At 44.5% G+C, this 16614-nt stretch overlaps 1 protein-coding gene across 2 annotated transcripts in view; it reads left to right on the top strand.

Annotated features, from left to right (window-relative positions):
- The first annotated feature begins 624 nt into the window (after positions 1 to 624).
- The window catches only part of NSRP1 (nuclear speckle splicing regulatory protein 1), a 331135-nt gene continuing 315145 nt past the window's right edge, over positions 625 to 16614 (top strand). For both annotated transcript variants that reach the window (XM_086955088.1, XM_086955087.1), the window contains exon 1: positions 625 to 655. In XM_086955088.1, the coding sequence (XP_086811214.1) occupies positions 636 to 655 (20 nt within the window). In that variant the 5' untranslated portion in view covers positions 625 to 635. The remainder of the gene's footprint in view (positions 656 to 16614) is intronic.

The raw sequence follows: 16614 nt of genomic DNA, 5'->3' as shown, positions 1-16614 counted from the left end.
ATAATAAATGTACTGTTTTGTATGTATAAGGGAAATGGAATAATCAAAATATACCTGAAATTATTTCGTATCATTATGCACATCTGCACACCAATTAAATCTCAATCACATTAAATGTGTGCCCCTGGATGGATCCCTTTGGACTGCCAATAGCCCCGCCCTCTAACCCCACCCCAATCCCCGCCCCCTAACCACACCCAAGCCCCGCCCCCTAGCTAACATCTCAATTTGTTGAGTACCTGCACTTATTTTTTTCCATTTAAAGCACTGGTAATAACCATCCACAACCTTTCTCTTCTTGCTTACATTAGGCTAGGTTTTTACCATCGCAACTACACTAGTGTAGTTGAGATGGAGCTAGTACTTTATCGTTAATATTAACGTAGTTGGAATAATGTTATCGGGAGTACTATTACATAGTAGTTAAGATTTAAAGACTACTAAAAAATGGCCGCCTTGTCGCTGACTTGCAGTACACTTCGCTTCACTCGCTAACATCGCTTTTTCTGAGCAATCGTTACTTCATTAGTTAGAAACTATGCCCGATCTACGATGGCCGCCGCGCTCTGAACAGACTTTCTACGACAGTTGTTGCATTTGTCCTTCCTCTGTGTTTATGGTACTGGAGCGGAAAGATGGCGGCTCCCGGCAAACAGTGAGTGAGGGGCCTGGGATGTGGGTTAATTGTGTCTTACAAGACCGGGTAGTGATTTCCTATAACAATTGGGCAGAGGTATTGATGGAGAGTGGAAAGAAAAAGGGGAAGGATTTGGGGCGATAATTTGCATGTCTCTTTTGGGGGGGACATTATTATTTATCACCAGGCATGTCATTTTACCATCCCTCCTCAAGACGTCAGCCCGGAATCCCTCAAGACTGGGCGTATTTTGAACTAGGGCATTTGTTCACGGTGTAACGTGCTCTTCAGGGGTGAAGCATGAAGGGAGTAGTGACGTTTTTAATACGATTTGCATGGCATTAATTCCTTGGGGCTCCTTAGCCAGGTTATTAATGAAAATCCTCCATATCTGGACCAATGTTATTGTCATGTAATATCGTTTGTTTACATATGGAATCGACGCTGTCCTCCTCGACGTTATTATTGCATGACAGTATAGCTGCCACGTTTTTAGTTTGCTTTTGTGGAATGTTTCAGTGCCTGCAATTTTTTATACGTTACCTTTTCAACGCTAGTGGAACAGGTCACTTATGTTCATAAATAAGCACTTAATTCCAGAAAGGGCCTACTTTTGAGGAGTGAAATTGTTCAGAAATGGCTTTAAACAGTTACCACACTCCCGGCTTATCTAGACGAACTCACCTGATCATAATGGACATTCAATTTACATTTTGGCAACAATTTCGGTTATTAAAGTGGTATATTATGCCTGATGTTTACTTGAGTTCAGTACACGAATTTTAAGTTGGCATTCTGCCTCCCTGCGTAACAAAGAAACCATCTTGCATTTGGCACTAATAATGTTTCACTGACTGCCTGTTCACAGCAGAGTTGAGCTGACTAGTAAGACTAGTATAGCTTGGGGGCATGCCCAAGAATCTACCAGAGACAATAGTACAGTCGAGGTACAAGGCATGGAGTTAGTGACATCCATCTGAAACTGGTGAGATTAGCACCCACCTTACCCCGCCAGAGACCTCAAGGAAGCGACGGGTCAGAGACAGCAACAAAGGCCCGACTTCCACCAAAAATAGCAAGGGCGCCCTGACACCTGAAACATCCACCAGAAATTGCAGATACCTACTCTAAAGAGCTACCTTACAAGTGTTACCCGTTAGAAACATCAGAAGAGCCCAACATCTGACAGCCACAACAGGGAGGATCTGACAACAACTAGAGACCACAGAGATATCCAAACATGAATAGCCCATCAATGAGAGACATGAAGGAGTGGTGCCAGTAAGAAGTTGCTGTCTACAGAGCCAAGCTAGTCTAAATGGTCTTAAGTATCCCTGTGATGATGGACTAAATCACAGCAGGTAGGTCCTGTATAGGCTTCATGCTCATTCCTAAAATCATAAACCAACATTCTACTACAATAAAACAAAGAACAGTCATTCCCTTGCTTACAAAGTACAGGGACAATCATTCACAGTCATTCATTCTCCAACTTGTATAGCTTACGCATTCTCCTAACAACAACCTGTTAAATTTTCCCAAACCGATATAGACATGTAAAGATAGTAAATGGCAATCACAAAAACTTTGCAACGGTCAAGACATGAGGCTTTCCACACCTAATGTCAAAGAAACAAGACAACAATTAGGTTGGGACTACCATTCCACAAAGGTCCAAGATGTGCATGTCTTGTGGCCGCCTCTGATGTATGGCCCAGCCACCACATGTCTGCACATTCACAGCAACGCCATGCAACATTTATGCACCCAGAACATGAATTTATGGACACTCAGTCATGTGACGGGGCACAGAACACACAGAATTCTTTTGACAAATGGTTTCCCCGTCATCCTCAGTCCACACATTCATATAGTGGTGGCTGCTAGCTTAGTAAATCGGTGAGGCGGGGGAGGGGGACCCAAAAAGTACCTGAACCTTGATGTCCTTTGCCTCGCTGCTGCTACAGCTCTAGCCGACTGCGTGATGATTCTCACACAGGCTCCCAGAGTGCCCTGCGCAAATCCAGACACTACTCTGATGCTGGTATTACCCAGCATGAGAGAAGCGTAGGGATTGGGTGGAGCAGGCTGGTTCTACGCTCCAGCAGGGACAAGCAATAACTTTGAGGTATCCAAGTGCACATGTAGGTTTGGCCAGCCGCGGACGGCCTGCCAAACCTACATGTGCACTGTAGTGCCTTGAGCTCAAGGCACAAACAATACACAAAGAGAAAGTTTAACCCCACATCACCTCAACTCAAAATTCCATTGATCAGACTTCAACCCAAAAGATCTCATTACAACTACACTCATACATAACGCAGGGATGTGAACATTTTTAAATATTCTACTTGTCCATGGGACAAAATGCAACAGAAATCTACATGTCCTGTAAGACAATCCACTTTCCTCACCTATTCCCAAATCAATTACGTGGGAGGGCACAGAAACATTAATAGATTTTTATTTTAATAAAACTGACCAGTGATATCCATGATTTGCAAAAATGTTGTTGGAAAACATGACATTATTGCTAACAAAATAGATATTCTCCTTAAGTACTGAAGCCCAACAGTAAATGATAATCAGTCAATGAAATGATACTTGTTAAAGCGCATTGTTGTTTCGAAGGAAGTGTCCTGGCTCTCTAGCAGACAGTAAGGGCGAGCTAAAGTAAGTAGAAACTAACCTGAGTTAAATAGGCAAGTTTTAAGTTGCCTTTTAAAGGCTGACATAAGTTTGTCATGCGTACAGTAAAGGGGAAGCTGCCTTGATGATACTGTGGAAATTTAGGAATCCGCAGAAGGTGACTGTTGTTAGATTTAAGTGCTCTCTTTTAATTATGCAGAGACAGTCTATTCAGAAGATAAAGTGGGGCCTCATCATGAGAAGCTCTGAAGGTCATTGTTAGAGCTTTGAAGTTGATACGCTGTTCCACCTGATGCCAGCGCAGATGTCTCAAATATGGAGAGAGGTGTTGGCATCTCGGCACTCTCCTGACTAGTCGTGCTGCTGCATTTTGAATTCGCTGAAGTCTGTGTGTCAAAAATGCAGGAAGACCAAGGTAGAGACTCATAAGAGTAGTCCACACGAGCTGTAATTAAAGAATGAACAACTGTTTTCCTAGTCTCTTCTGGAACCAGATCAAAAACTTCGTTTATAATTTTCATCTTCAAAAGGCAGACAGACAAAATATGTTTAATTTGTGCCATAAAAGAGAGGGTGGAGTCAAAGATAATGCGCAGATTTCTAGTGGAGGAGATAAGATTAGGACAGGTTCGGCAGGCCACCAGAGAGAAGTTGGCGGGGTGCCATTCTGGTAAATATCAAAACTTCTGTTTTGTCAGAAATTAGTTTTAAACAATTTGATTCCATCCAAGGCGTGACTCCTCTAAGACATTCTTTAAAATTGTGAAAAGCTGTCTCAGTATTATCTTGGATGGATCTTGAATAACTGACTTCAAGTATAGTCGTTTGGATGTACTGGTCCAAAAATCAACCTGCAGCATATTTGCACACCCATCCATATTGGTTGTATGTGGAATTATCTACAGCAGAAACATCATGCTTCCAAAATAATGAGGACCAAAATGTAGATTTTAGAGTTAAGAATAGGAAATCTTGACTTACCAATTACCTTCTCAAAATTTTGATCCTCAATATAAAGTATATAATATTCTGGTAGCTCGATATTTTGAAATCAAAATTAAGGTGGAGTACATCAGTATTGCAGCAAAAAAGAAATGAATAAGAAATTCTGTGCAGTTTGGGAACTGATGTCTGTAACGAGACCCATGACCTTCCTGCACCCCAATTGATTTTTTTCCCTTTTCATCTTGCCTTCCTGACATAATCACTGCACATACACACAACCCAACTGGAGTGACACACACTCCCGGGAGAGACAAACACACCCACTGCCCACTCAAATAACCCCATTCAATAGACACATGACTGCACTACGGATACATTGACTAATACATTCCTTAATTCACAGGCACACAACCCCATGCACGATCATACTCCTAGAGACATAATCTCAGCGCAGCCATAAACACACCCACTATAGATAGATCCAAGCACTCCCTATTGACAAACAGTGCTTAACAAGAACGTTTTGCAGAACATATTTCTAAATTGGTCTTGACTGGAGCAGCTCTACTGCCCGCAAAGAAATCCCCAGATTTCCAAAAAGGCTGGAAGACGCCACTCCTTTTCTGGTCTAAGGAGGGACAATCTACAAATGTATAAGAAATAGAAATGTAGAAAGGGAAGGGTTCCAAGTAGGTTTTGGATTAGGTGGCAAAGATGTTCAGCTGTGAAAGGCTGCAATGGAGAGTAAGTGCCCTGTGGAGTGAAAATGTGGGGCAGTGTAATACCACATGGTGTTTTTGGTGACAGCCACAAGTTTCTCCTGATTTTTCATTCTGTAGAGATGGGAAGATTTGATAGGTGTGTGATACATGACACTCAGTACGCTTGTGATTGTAAACCAAATTTGTAAACCAAACACAATGATGACAACCTCCAGCAGGTGTGATGCAGCGCTACTCCGGAAATAATTTCTAATACCATAACACCTTTCCCTGAAGTACAAAATCATAGATTTACTCGACAGTGGGGCCCATGACACCGCGAGTCACTCACAAAATACTTCCATCCTACTTAATGGATCGGTGAAATTCTAAGGAGTGCTGCTGTATCATAGTGGAGTGTCTAAACTAAAAGTGGATATTTATACTATGTACACTTGCAGTTTAAATGAGCTCACCATGGTTTTCATTTAATAAAACATTTTAATTAGACACGGATCTGACGGATCTGCTAGTAAAAAATTAGGGGTAGGAAAACTCAAGACCAGCTTAAATCTCCATTCATCTAATTTTTATTAAGAGCAAATTCAGCATGTCTAAACAGTTATTCATTTTATTTATTTTCCTTATTCAAAATGACAATTAAATGAATAAGAATTTTTTTCGGACAACTAATTTCATTTATTTCAGAAATTCAGAAATAGACATTTTATTTCTATTTTAAAAATACAAGTATTAGTTAAAGACAGATAGTTCCCAAACTCATTTCCCCCTAACTTCCCTGACTAATAGCCTCACCAGTTCAGATCTCATTCAAAAGAAATAGAAAATTATTCAAAGTCTTACATCCCAGGAAAATCAGCATCTCTTGAGGAAAACGAGAGAAGTTTTTTCTTCAATAAAATCAGCACTTTTTACACCTTTTTCACAAGCTCTATCTAAAAGTGTAACTTTCAGCCTAACTTCGAGTTCTGATTGGACAGTTTTGGGGTGGATGAGCATCACCTCATCATCATAATATTAATTTTCCTTCCCTCTGCAAGTTTCTAGTGGGTCCATTGTTCTGGCCCAAGTCCGGCCTAGTCCTGTTCTCCTTTCGCAACTTATTCTCACATTCTGAACCATTGTGCTCATCATTTTGGCAGCCATCTATAAATCCAGGCCAGTCTATCCTTGAACCGTAGTCACTCCAGGCACAAGCAGCTCGCATTCAGACTCGGATTATGCTAGCCCATGCGTACTTCTTTTATGGCCACAATAATCGAGTGACTTCATTTTCTTTTAGGCCTCACGAGTCAAGAATGGGAACTATCATAGAAACAAACACGAATGAATAAGAAATGTAGCCCTTCTGTTTACCTCCCCCTCTTTCTAAGGTTTTCCCTATTAGTAGTTACCTAACGAAATAGCCACATTTAAGCATAATATACTCACTTATCCTTGCGTTTTGCCACAAAATACGTAAACAAAAAGCACATTTATGCTGCATTCCGTTATTTTAAAGCTGCTTATTAGTTTAGGACATGATAGAATCACAAAATTAGTTAATTATGATTGCAACATAAGCATAATTAGTTTTCGCACTCACCCCGACCGATCCCCACCCCCGCGAGCCTGCAGCCCTGACCAACGACAAGTGCCGTCCTCAGGCGATTCACAGTCCCACACTCATACCTAGATTCCGGGGCGACTGGCCCGATGCCCAATCGGACATGATACTCCTGCCCTTCGGCAGCTCTGCCTCATTGTAAACGCGAGTCATTGACCCCTCTAACGCCCGACCCCCATCTCTTCTTGATATGCCCGTGCAAACACCCAAATGTTCCCTCCCCGAGTTCTATCCCCCAGTTACTTGGCAACACCGCTGCACGGACTCTGCAGACCCGATCCAATGATCCCCAGGATGGTAACTCACATGCTTGCGCTTGTTTTCCTTTCTCCTTGACTTTTCTCCTACGTTTTCTAGCTTATGTGATTACTTACATGGTCTGTACTGTCCAAATAACGAAATGCCAATAAAAACAAGTTTAAAAAAAAAAAAGCATAATTAGTTTCCCATGTGTGTCTTTGTAGGTGCAACTTTTATTCTAAGTTGGTTAATTTCATGCATCACTTAGTTCAAATTATGATTATGGAAGTATGATTTCGCAAGGGTACACACTATTTTGTTTCTTCACCTTGCTCCATCAACTACCCCTTTGGTGATTTATCACCAAATATTTCCCAAAATGTATCAGTACATGTTTAAAATTCTTCAGATTAGTATAGATTTATACTTTAGTATCTTTTTCTCTAGTTTCTTTAAAGACCAGCTTAGAGTTATTTGGAAGGGCATAGACAATAAAGCCCTACTTGCAAGTGTATTAAAATCACATCCCTTATTGGTGGAGACGTGTCTTTCAAGTAGCTCCACGGGCATATCGATCGTTGAGGCCTTTACTAGGTTATGCGCTGGTATTAAACATGCAATGTCAAGACTGGTCACAAATTTAAGCAAGAATCCCAGATGGTTTGATGCTTCATGTTGCCAGGCTAATAGAGAACTGCATGAGGCACTAGTGGCCAAACCCAGGGACACAACCTTAGTGAGGGCATTGAGGGCATGCTATAAGAAAGCAACCAAATCTCGCTTTGATGAGTTATTGAAGGAACGTTGGTGAACCTTGCTAGTGCTGCTTCACTTAAGACGTAACCGGATTTTGGAAGGAAGTAAAAGCTATGAGGTCGACGGGTTTGAACATCACTCCCATAAGTTGTAACATACCGAGCGAGTTATGGGAGGAGCATTTTGCCAGAATCTATACAGCCCCTCCAACGACGTCTAATACTCATACATGCCTCCCAATCTCTAAGGTTACAATATCCATAACTGAAGTCCAGGATGCGATACACCAAAGTATAGGGAATAAAGCCCCAGGTTCGGATGGACTCCCAATCGATCTTATAAAACGCGAACCAGACCTTTGGGCCCCTCTTTTATGCAATGTTTTTAATAATTTAACCAATTCAGTTATCCCAAGCACTTGGTCGACCAGCATTATCGTGCCCATTTTTAAACAAGTATTTACAATGCAATGGTCTCAGCAATATTAAAGGTAGAGCTATTGGCATTGCTCATGACATTTTTTTTTTGTGGTGTTTTTAAAAAAAAATCATAAATAAATGGCATTGTCATTTACATTTCCAATAGCGTAATCGTTAAATGGCATTGTCATTTACAATGCCAATAGCTTAATCGCTCGCAAATGCATGACCTTTTGCATTTACACCCATACAGAGCCACACACACAAAGCCACCCACACACACATACAGAGCAATCCACACAGTGCCACCCACACAGAGTCATTCCCATAGAGCCACCCACACACACAGAGCCACCCACACATAGAGCCACCTATAAAAAAAGCTATCCACACAGAGCCACACACACACAGAGCTACACAGTGGTGGCTGGTGACATTTGAAAGAAAGTGGTGGGGGGGAAAAGATCGAGTGAGCGCCTGGTGGCAAGCGAGCATTCTGAGCACACCATCATAAAGAGATTTTGGAAGTGGGTTCTTCCCCTGAGAAAAGTTTGAAAACAGCGGGCAAATGGTGCATTTTCAAGCATATTTGAGAAAGCAAGAAGCAGTTGTTAAAGTGTCTGCATCCAGATATATAACCCAGCAACTGACATACATTTTAAACCAGACAGGACTTTTGGCTTTGTCAATGGAGAGTAACCATGATTTTGTTATAAATAATATCGAAAATATGTTTCAGTTCTGAAATTGTGAGTCTGCAAATTAAACATGACGGAGGCCCATGGAAGTGGTAGTGGTCTTCAAAGTGTCTCAGTTATGCCTGTTCAACTCATTCCACGTTAGGCATGTGCACTCATATCTCGCCAACATGCATATCTCATCCTCCAAAGCTTCTTTTCACTGACTCCCGAATGTGCTTCCTTACCTATTAAGTTTGATGGAGTGTGTGACCCACTATATGTGGGAGTGGAAAGAAGTGCGCCTGAGTGACTAGTGGGTGAGTGCGTAATTTTGAGGATTTATAGGGTGTGTGGTGGGTTAGTGTGTTATTGTGTGCATGAGTTTAGAGGAGAGAAGGTGTGAGGACATTTGAGCACTAGGAAATATACTCATAACTAAAAGCGTGCATTGCCATTCCCTTCTAAATAATTGGAAGGACTAACCTTGCCATATACTTTCTACCACAATCTCCTTCTCATAAACCTTCCTTGGAGGGGTTTGAAAACAACTGGAGCATTAACTGGACGGTGTTGGAAATTAGGTGCACCGAGCGCTGTGTTGTGCAAGTTACATTGCCATGTTGTTTTCGGCCGATTTAAAATTGTTGCGGGTCTTCCCTGACATGTTTTATTACCTAACTTAAAAGCATGCATTTAACTAGGTCGGTTGGATGAAAACTGTCTCATCTGGCCAAGTTGGGTTTCGAACCTGTGAGTATTAGATGATCACACTCTGACCTCTGCATTAACCAAGCGAGTGGTGACACACAAATTACCATCACAATAATTAAATATCATTTTTGAGAATTGCTATATTGTTGTGCATTAAGGAGCTTTCGTTCAATGCTGTTCTTTGGTGCCTACTGAACAGGAAAACTTACCTCTCCGGTCCGCGCCACCTTTGTTCCCCTGGCTTGGCTCCTTCACTAACGGCCCTCTGGAGTGGACTGGCAGTATCTCTCAGCCAATCCTGGCGCTGCTGCAGCACCAGGATTGGCTTGGGGCACAGGTTTCTCTTCGCCCGCAGCACCCCCATTAGCAGACCAAGGGGCTCCTAATGGGCGTGCGCTATTAAGTGCAAACAAGTGAGCATGAGTGGGTAGAGGTAAAAGATTTGCCCACCAAGAGCAGTGCTGACAAAAGGCTCAGTAGTTGGCTGCAGCCTACAGTTGGCAGCTTTAGCACATCTTACAAAATCACACTATCCACCTTTATTGTGTAACCAGATCAAGACTAAGAGACCACACAGAACAACACCATGACTCAGTTACACAGTTAAACACAAATGGACAACTCGGCACACTACTCAAACCTGCACACTCTGGCATACATTATCCCAGGAAAGGTAGACACAATAACCCTGCAAGCACATAGAAAATAACTGAGCCTACATAGGTACCTTAAGTTCCTGGACTCGCATCTCCTGGTCCCTACATCAACAGTACTCAACCAGAAATCCTTACTCTCCCCTCTCCATATGGGGTACGACTTCACGTAAAACAGTAGTGGGTGGTTACTTCTCATAACAGCAGAAAATACCAATTCCTCTGAAGCAATATTTTTATTTGTTTTCTTCTTTTTTTTTCTTTTCTAGCGCCTTGCGAAAACAGTAACCAGAAAACCAACCCCCCCCCAAACAACCTGTTGCAATACCCCCCACCCTGCACCCCTGCTTACGACTATAGAGCCACCCCAACTCGCAGTGTGCCTGTCGCCTCCACATCTAAATTGAGCTACAAGAAGGAAAGCTGAGGAGGAGAGAGACCCTCCGATAGCCCCGCAATCCCCCATTCCATCTGCAATTAGCCGTACATCAAACTCGAATCACCACAGTAGTAAACCTCCTAGTGTCCCCAGAAACCAGACAGTTGGTGCTCATTCCTGCTCCATAGTTCCTCCCTCCGCTCCGCCAGATTGTCTCTCTGGTTCTTGTTGGGCCGGCAGAGTGTCCAACCAGTCGGCAACCACCTCAGGCCTATCAAAGAAGTGGACCCATTCGTCATACTCGATCCTCAACTTGGCCGGGAAAAGCATGGCGCATTTGAGACCCATATCACGAAGTCTCCTCTTCACCCCCAGAAAACGTAGTCTCTGTTTTTGGACCGTCTGTGTAAAATCCGGGTAGAAGTTCTCGAATTTCAAGGGCCCACCCGCTCGAGAGGCCTGGAGGATAGCGTCCCTGTCCCAAAAGTTGAATATCCGCGCTATCATAGGCCTCGGTGGGGCACCCTCTTTCGGTCTTCCGCCTGGGACCCTGTGCGCTTGCTCCACAGTAAAGAACTTGCTCAGTCCCTTGGGCGCTAGCTGGTTGGCGATAAGGTCCTCAACAAAGAGGTCAGCCGCTTGATCTTCGGCCTTTTCCGGAGTTCCAATTATACAGACATTATTCCGCCGGGCCCTCCCTTCAGAATCCTCCAGGCGACGGACAACAATGTCATTCGTAGCCTTCAGGTTACGGACATCGGTCTGCAGGTCGATGACATCATCCGTTAAACTCGATGTCTTTATATCCAATGATTTGACCTTTTCATTAGTCTTTGTAAGGTCCGTGCGAATCAAATTCACATCGATCGGCACTGTATCCAACTTATGGGCAAGGGTCTCCATTTCCTTCCCGAGAGAAGACTTGATACCATCGATGGCGGCCATCACGTCCTGTAAAGTTGGTTCAGTTACCGGAGTCAATGAGTCCCTCGTCCCCTACAGTGACCTACCCGGTCCACTGGGCGACCCCTTAACCTGGGCATATCGGTCCATGACATTGGTTTGAGTATATTCACCCCGTCTGGTGGTTTTCGACATCTGCTTATCCCCCTCTGGTTTGCTCGCCATTTCAAGAAAATCCCCGATTGCTGTCCAAATCAAGAGCGGGGGAAACAAGTGTCCAGAAAACAGTAGACAAGACCTGACTGATAGGGAAGTCGACCAATGTGACTTATCCACTCAGAGTCCAGAAAGCGGAAGTACAAAATAGCCCTCGGGCAAAGCACGGGAATTAGCCAAAAAAAGGGACGGCTCTAACTGCAGGCCAAAGTCCGACACTTCGTGTGTTGTTCAGTACGGTCAAGCACCAACAGGGGTACGAGCTTTCGCTGCAATGAGGCGTCCCCAGCCCGGGATCCGAGGCAATTGCCAAAACCGAAAGTGAAAGTGAAGCCGGACCGGTCGCCTCCGCGATCGTAGGCCGATGTTGTTCAATTACACCCCGGGCACCATGCCAACCCAAACGCCGGGCATCCAAGAGACGAAGGCCGCAAACATTCCAGCACTGCAACTCCGGCCTCCGGGGTCCGATCGGGATACACATTTCAGCTTTCGCTTCTCCCGTGGTTTATCTGCACGAAGATGTCGACAGCAAACAGGATAAATGACAGGATATATTCGGGAGGTTACGAGGTTCTCGGGAGCTCTGTGCTCACGCGCGCATCTTGGTTGCACGCGAAGCTCCTCCCCCCCTCTGAAGCAATATTGAGTACTCCTAAAAAGAAGCCTAATGTACAGTGAACTGCTCACTTAGCCAAAGCCATGATGTCTACTGACAACCCTAGAACAACATTGGGCACTGCCTTTTCCCCACTGGATACTAGTGTCCCCTGTTTCAACATAAAATTCCTTACAGCTGTAAAATAGGGCCTCTAGTCACATCTGCTCAGCCATAAAAAGAATTTTGTTTAACAAGGTAGTAATGATGTCTCTCCCAATTCATGCTCACTGTTGCCCAGGTTTTGTCCCAGCAACTTTGTGGCGAGGTCTCTTTCAGTGCCTGTTCATCCATGCACAGTATTTCCTGGATCTCCTGCTCGCCCATGCCCATGCTTATAGTACTTACTCTAATATACGAACCGCGTCTGGATCAATCATTGCATTTCCAGGCTGGTATTGAGGGTGTGACACCCCCATAGTAATGTGGGTGTAGGAAGTGCGATTGCTTCAGGGAGGAGAAAATGTATTACCCTCGGGAAAAAAATCGCTCATTGACCGGGACCAGAGGAGCACGAACACCGGGACCAGAGGAGCACGAACACCGGGACCAAAGGAGCACAAACACCGGGACCAAAGGAGCACGAACACCGGGACCAAAGGAGCACGAAAACCGGGACCAGAGGAGCACGAAAACCGGAACCAGAGGAGCACGAACCCCGGATCATAAGCAAGGAACAGAGGGGCGATAGTCATGTGAATGTGATGTCTGCATTACTACTTTTAATTTCTAATTGGAAAAGTGATGCTTGGCTGGTGCAGAGTTCCGCGGTGCTGCCTCCTACCATGGACAGCTAGGTAACATCAGAAAATGAGGGCACCCAATCCACTGAGTATAAACGACCCCATCCCCCTTCCACCCTGCCTTATCCGAGCGGGACCTGCAGCTTGGCAGTAGAGATTTGCTTGTGTGTTACTACGTGGACGGGGTTGGTGGACGCACTACTCCCGGGGACTTTTCTTTCTGCCTTTCACAGTCACCCTGTACACTGTGGGAATGACGCACACGTGCCTCGTCAGGGGTAGTATAAATCCTGATTGATTACACACTCAAGTGGGCATGAACTGGGCAGACTGGATGAGCATGAGATACTCAGGAGCGAGCGGAACGTGGAACACAGGGGTGGGGGGGGGGAAGAGCGAGCTGGGCGAGAAACAGGGGGGTGGGGGGCCGAGCAGCGAGCAGAACGAGGAACAAGGATGGCAGCAAAGCAAGCACTCACCTGGCTGGGACGAGGACTCCGCGACTTCTTGCGGCGGCGGTCGGGGCGAAATGGCATAAGAAAAGCGCCGCCATTTTCGGATTAGGGGGCGTGTTTTTTGCTGAGTGACTGATGACGTCACAGATAGAAAGAACGCAAAAAACACTACCCCCTAATCCGAGTAAGACAGGTCTTGAACAGAGTGATGCCCCTCTCCTCCAATGGCTGGCCTCCGTTTAGGAAGCCAGCCAATGGAGAAGAGGGGCAGGTTCCAAGCCCCGTCTAAGAAACCTAAAATCTCGGGCTCCGCCCACTGATACGCAGTGCGACGGTCCTCGACCTAAAAAGGTGACCGATCCAACCCCAGTTGCTACCGCCCTATTTCTCTGATAGACAATACTTTGAAGATTTTGGGCAGGGTTGTCTTTAATAAGATCAGGAAATGGGCTGAAGACAACCACATTTTAAACTGTTGTCAACTGGGTTTTAGAAGTAACGTTGGAACTGTCGAACAGTGCTTGAATTTAAAGCTTATTTTGTATAAATATACTATTGCACAAAAAGCACCTCTTTATTTGGGTTTTCATGGATTTAACCTCAGCCTTTGATTTTGTTAATAGATCTCGTTTATGGGAGATTCTTTTAAGTTATGGGTTGGATGAGGGCTTGGTTCATTTTTTGCCGTATTTGCACAGGGATTTGAGGGCAAGGGTGAGGATAAGCAATAAAGGGGATGTCTCCGGGGACATCGCCATTGGTAGAGGTGTAAGAAAAGGTTGTGTCTTAGCCCCTCTACTGTTTATCCTTTACATAAATGAGTTACATAACTCCCTGTCCAACTGTCCAAACTGACTAGCGATGTACCCAAAATGAAAGGCAAACTATTTTCTGCGCTTTTATACGCAGACGATGCAGTCCTAATGGGCCGCAGCCCAAACGCACTTCGCACTTTAATTACGGGGTTTGTGTCCTTTATGGCTGATTTGGACCTTTGCACTAATTTTAAAAAATCTTATATAATGTCGGGAGGCCGAAAAAACACCATATTAATTTTATAACGTCCGGCAGCGAATCCCTAACACACACAAGCACTTTTCCCTATCTGGGCCTAGTCTTTTCAGACTCGGGCTCTTTGCAAGTCCATGTAGCCCATGGTAGAAGTAAATTTGCCAGAGCCGTTAATTCGATCATCAGCCTTCGGCAGCCTAAACGAGTAGAGGTGGTCATACCCTTGCTCCAGATATATAAATCTTGGATTCGGGGGGATCAGTTTTACTGATCCTCCTGGATCTAAGCGCTGCATTTGATACGGTGGAGCACAAGATCCTGATCCAGCGACTACTTGGGCTGGGAGTGAGGGGCACGGCACTTTGTTGGCTCTCAACTTTCCTAGAAAATCGTACCTTTCAGGTCTGTGAAAGGAACATGCAATCAGATATCCTTTCCCTCCAGTGTGGGGTTCCCCAGGGCACTTCATTGAGCCCTACACTGTTTAACACATATATGGCCCCCCTGGAGGATGTGGTCACCCCATTTGGAATAAAAGCTGTCACTTACGCTGATGACACCCAAATGATTGTATCATTCTCACTAGAAGAAGACAAACTCAAAAACCTCCATGACTGCTTAGAAGGTATTCACGCTTGGATGTCCAACTCAAGGCTTAAGCTCAACGGCTCGAAGACCGAGCTCATGCTCCTGGGACATCAATTACCATCCCTCCCCATTGCTATGTGGCCTTCATGCCTAGTACCCCTCCCACAACCCAAGACTGAACTTAAAAGTCTAGGTTTCTGGCTGGAACAGAAACTTTCCATGACAACACAGGCGAAAAAAACAGCCGGTACTTGTGTGGGCTTACTCCGCTCAACTAGGAAGATTCTCCCACTACTCCCTGCTACATCACAAAAAATGCTCATCCAAGGTCTAATATTATCAAGATTAGACTACTGCAACGCTCTTTTCCTGGCCGCCCCAGAAGCTACGCTCAATGTTCTGCAGAGAACACAAAATGCCGCTGCTAGGATCCTCACGGGTACCTCCCGCAGAGCTTCAGCCAAACCTGCCCTAAAGGCATTACACTGGTTGCCGATCCGTGAAAGGGTCAAATTCAAAACCCTATGTACCACTCACAGAGCCATGCAAAATCAAGGACCCCCAATGCTGAAAACTATGCTTCTCCAAAACAAACCCAATAGGCCCCTACGATCAGCCCAAGGCAACCTGGCCAAGGTCCACAGAATGAAAAGAGCTCGGACCGGAGGACGCCGTTTTTCGGTAATAGCCGCAACCCTCTGGAATACTCTACCAACCCAACTTCGGTCTGAGCCAAACCACATGAAATTCCGGAAACTTCTCAAGACCCACCTCTTCCCGCAATAACCTCTCTCCCTCTCTCCCTCACTCCTCTGCTTCTATCCTCAGTTGTTTGTTTGCAATCTCAGCGCTGGGACGCTTCCGGGCAGCCATGCGCTATAGAAATCCAAAATTTATTCATTCATTCATTCATTCAATGCATACCAACGACCACGTACGGCGCCGAAGTCTGGGGCATGCAAAATGTAGCGGGATACAACTTGAAGAGAATAGATTTTGTAGGAAAATCCTTGGGGCCCAAATTTCATCCCCAAATGTCATAAAGAACTGAACCTGCACTATGTGGAAGGCTGCCATATTTTGGTTAAAAATATGGCAGAACCCCGCTGCGTCCTTAACCCGAGAGATAATTATAGATTGTCTCAAGTGTGATTGGGTCAGCAGTATACCGTGGCTTGATGCAGTTAAGAACAGTCTAGCAAGCGTGAAGCAGGAGCACATCTTCTCTCGTCCATTATCTACGGGTGGCATAAGTGTAAAATCACTAAGGGGGCACTGTATGATTTGTATCGGAAAGAAAGAGAAAACATAGACATTCATAAATCATCGATTACAAGATATACGTCCCTCTTGGAGGTACAGAGTAACCAACATCATATGCCTCAGCATTACCTTACGAAAAATATAGGAAGATGGAATATGAGCCTACTGTTTCGTCTTACGGACGGTAATATAAAATATTCACTTTGCTTCCCGTTAGGATTCAATAGCAACCTCGAGGAGTTGCACTGCCCATGCGGCATTGGCAGGAAACAAACAATGCTACAATTTTTATTCTTTTTTAAATTTTATTCAATGTACATTAAACAGTATCTAATTTCTTATTTTAAGGAACGGGCTGTTTCTGATTTTAAATTAGCATA

This window comes from Lissotriton vulgaris, chromosome 2_1 (genome assembly GCF_964263255.1).
Source record: "Lissotriton vulgaris chromosome 2_1, aLisVul1.2, whole genome shotgun sequence".
Classification (NCBI taxonomy): Eukaryota; Metazoa; Chordata; class Amphibia; order Caudata; family Salamandridae; genus Lissotriton; species Lissotriton vulgaris.
The sequence above is the reverse complement of the archived record's forward strand: the minus strand, read 5'-3'. Positions and strand labels throughout refer to the sequence as shown.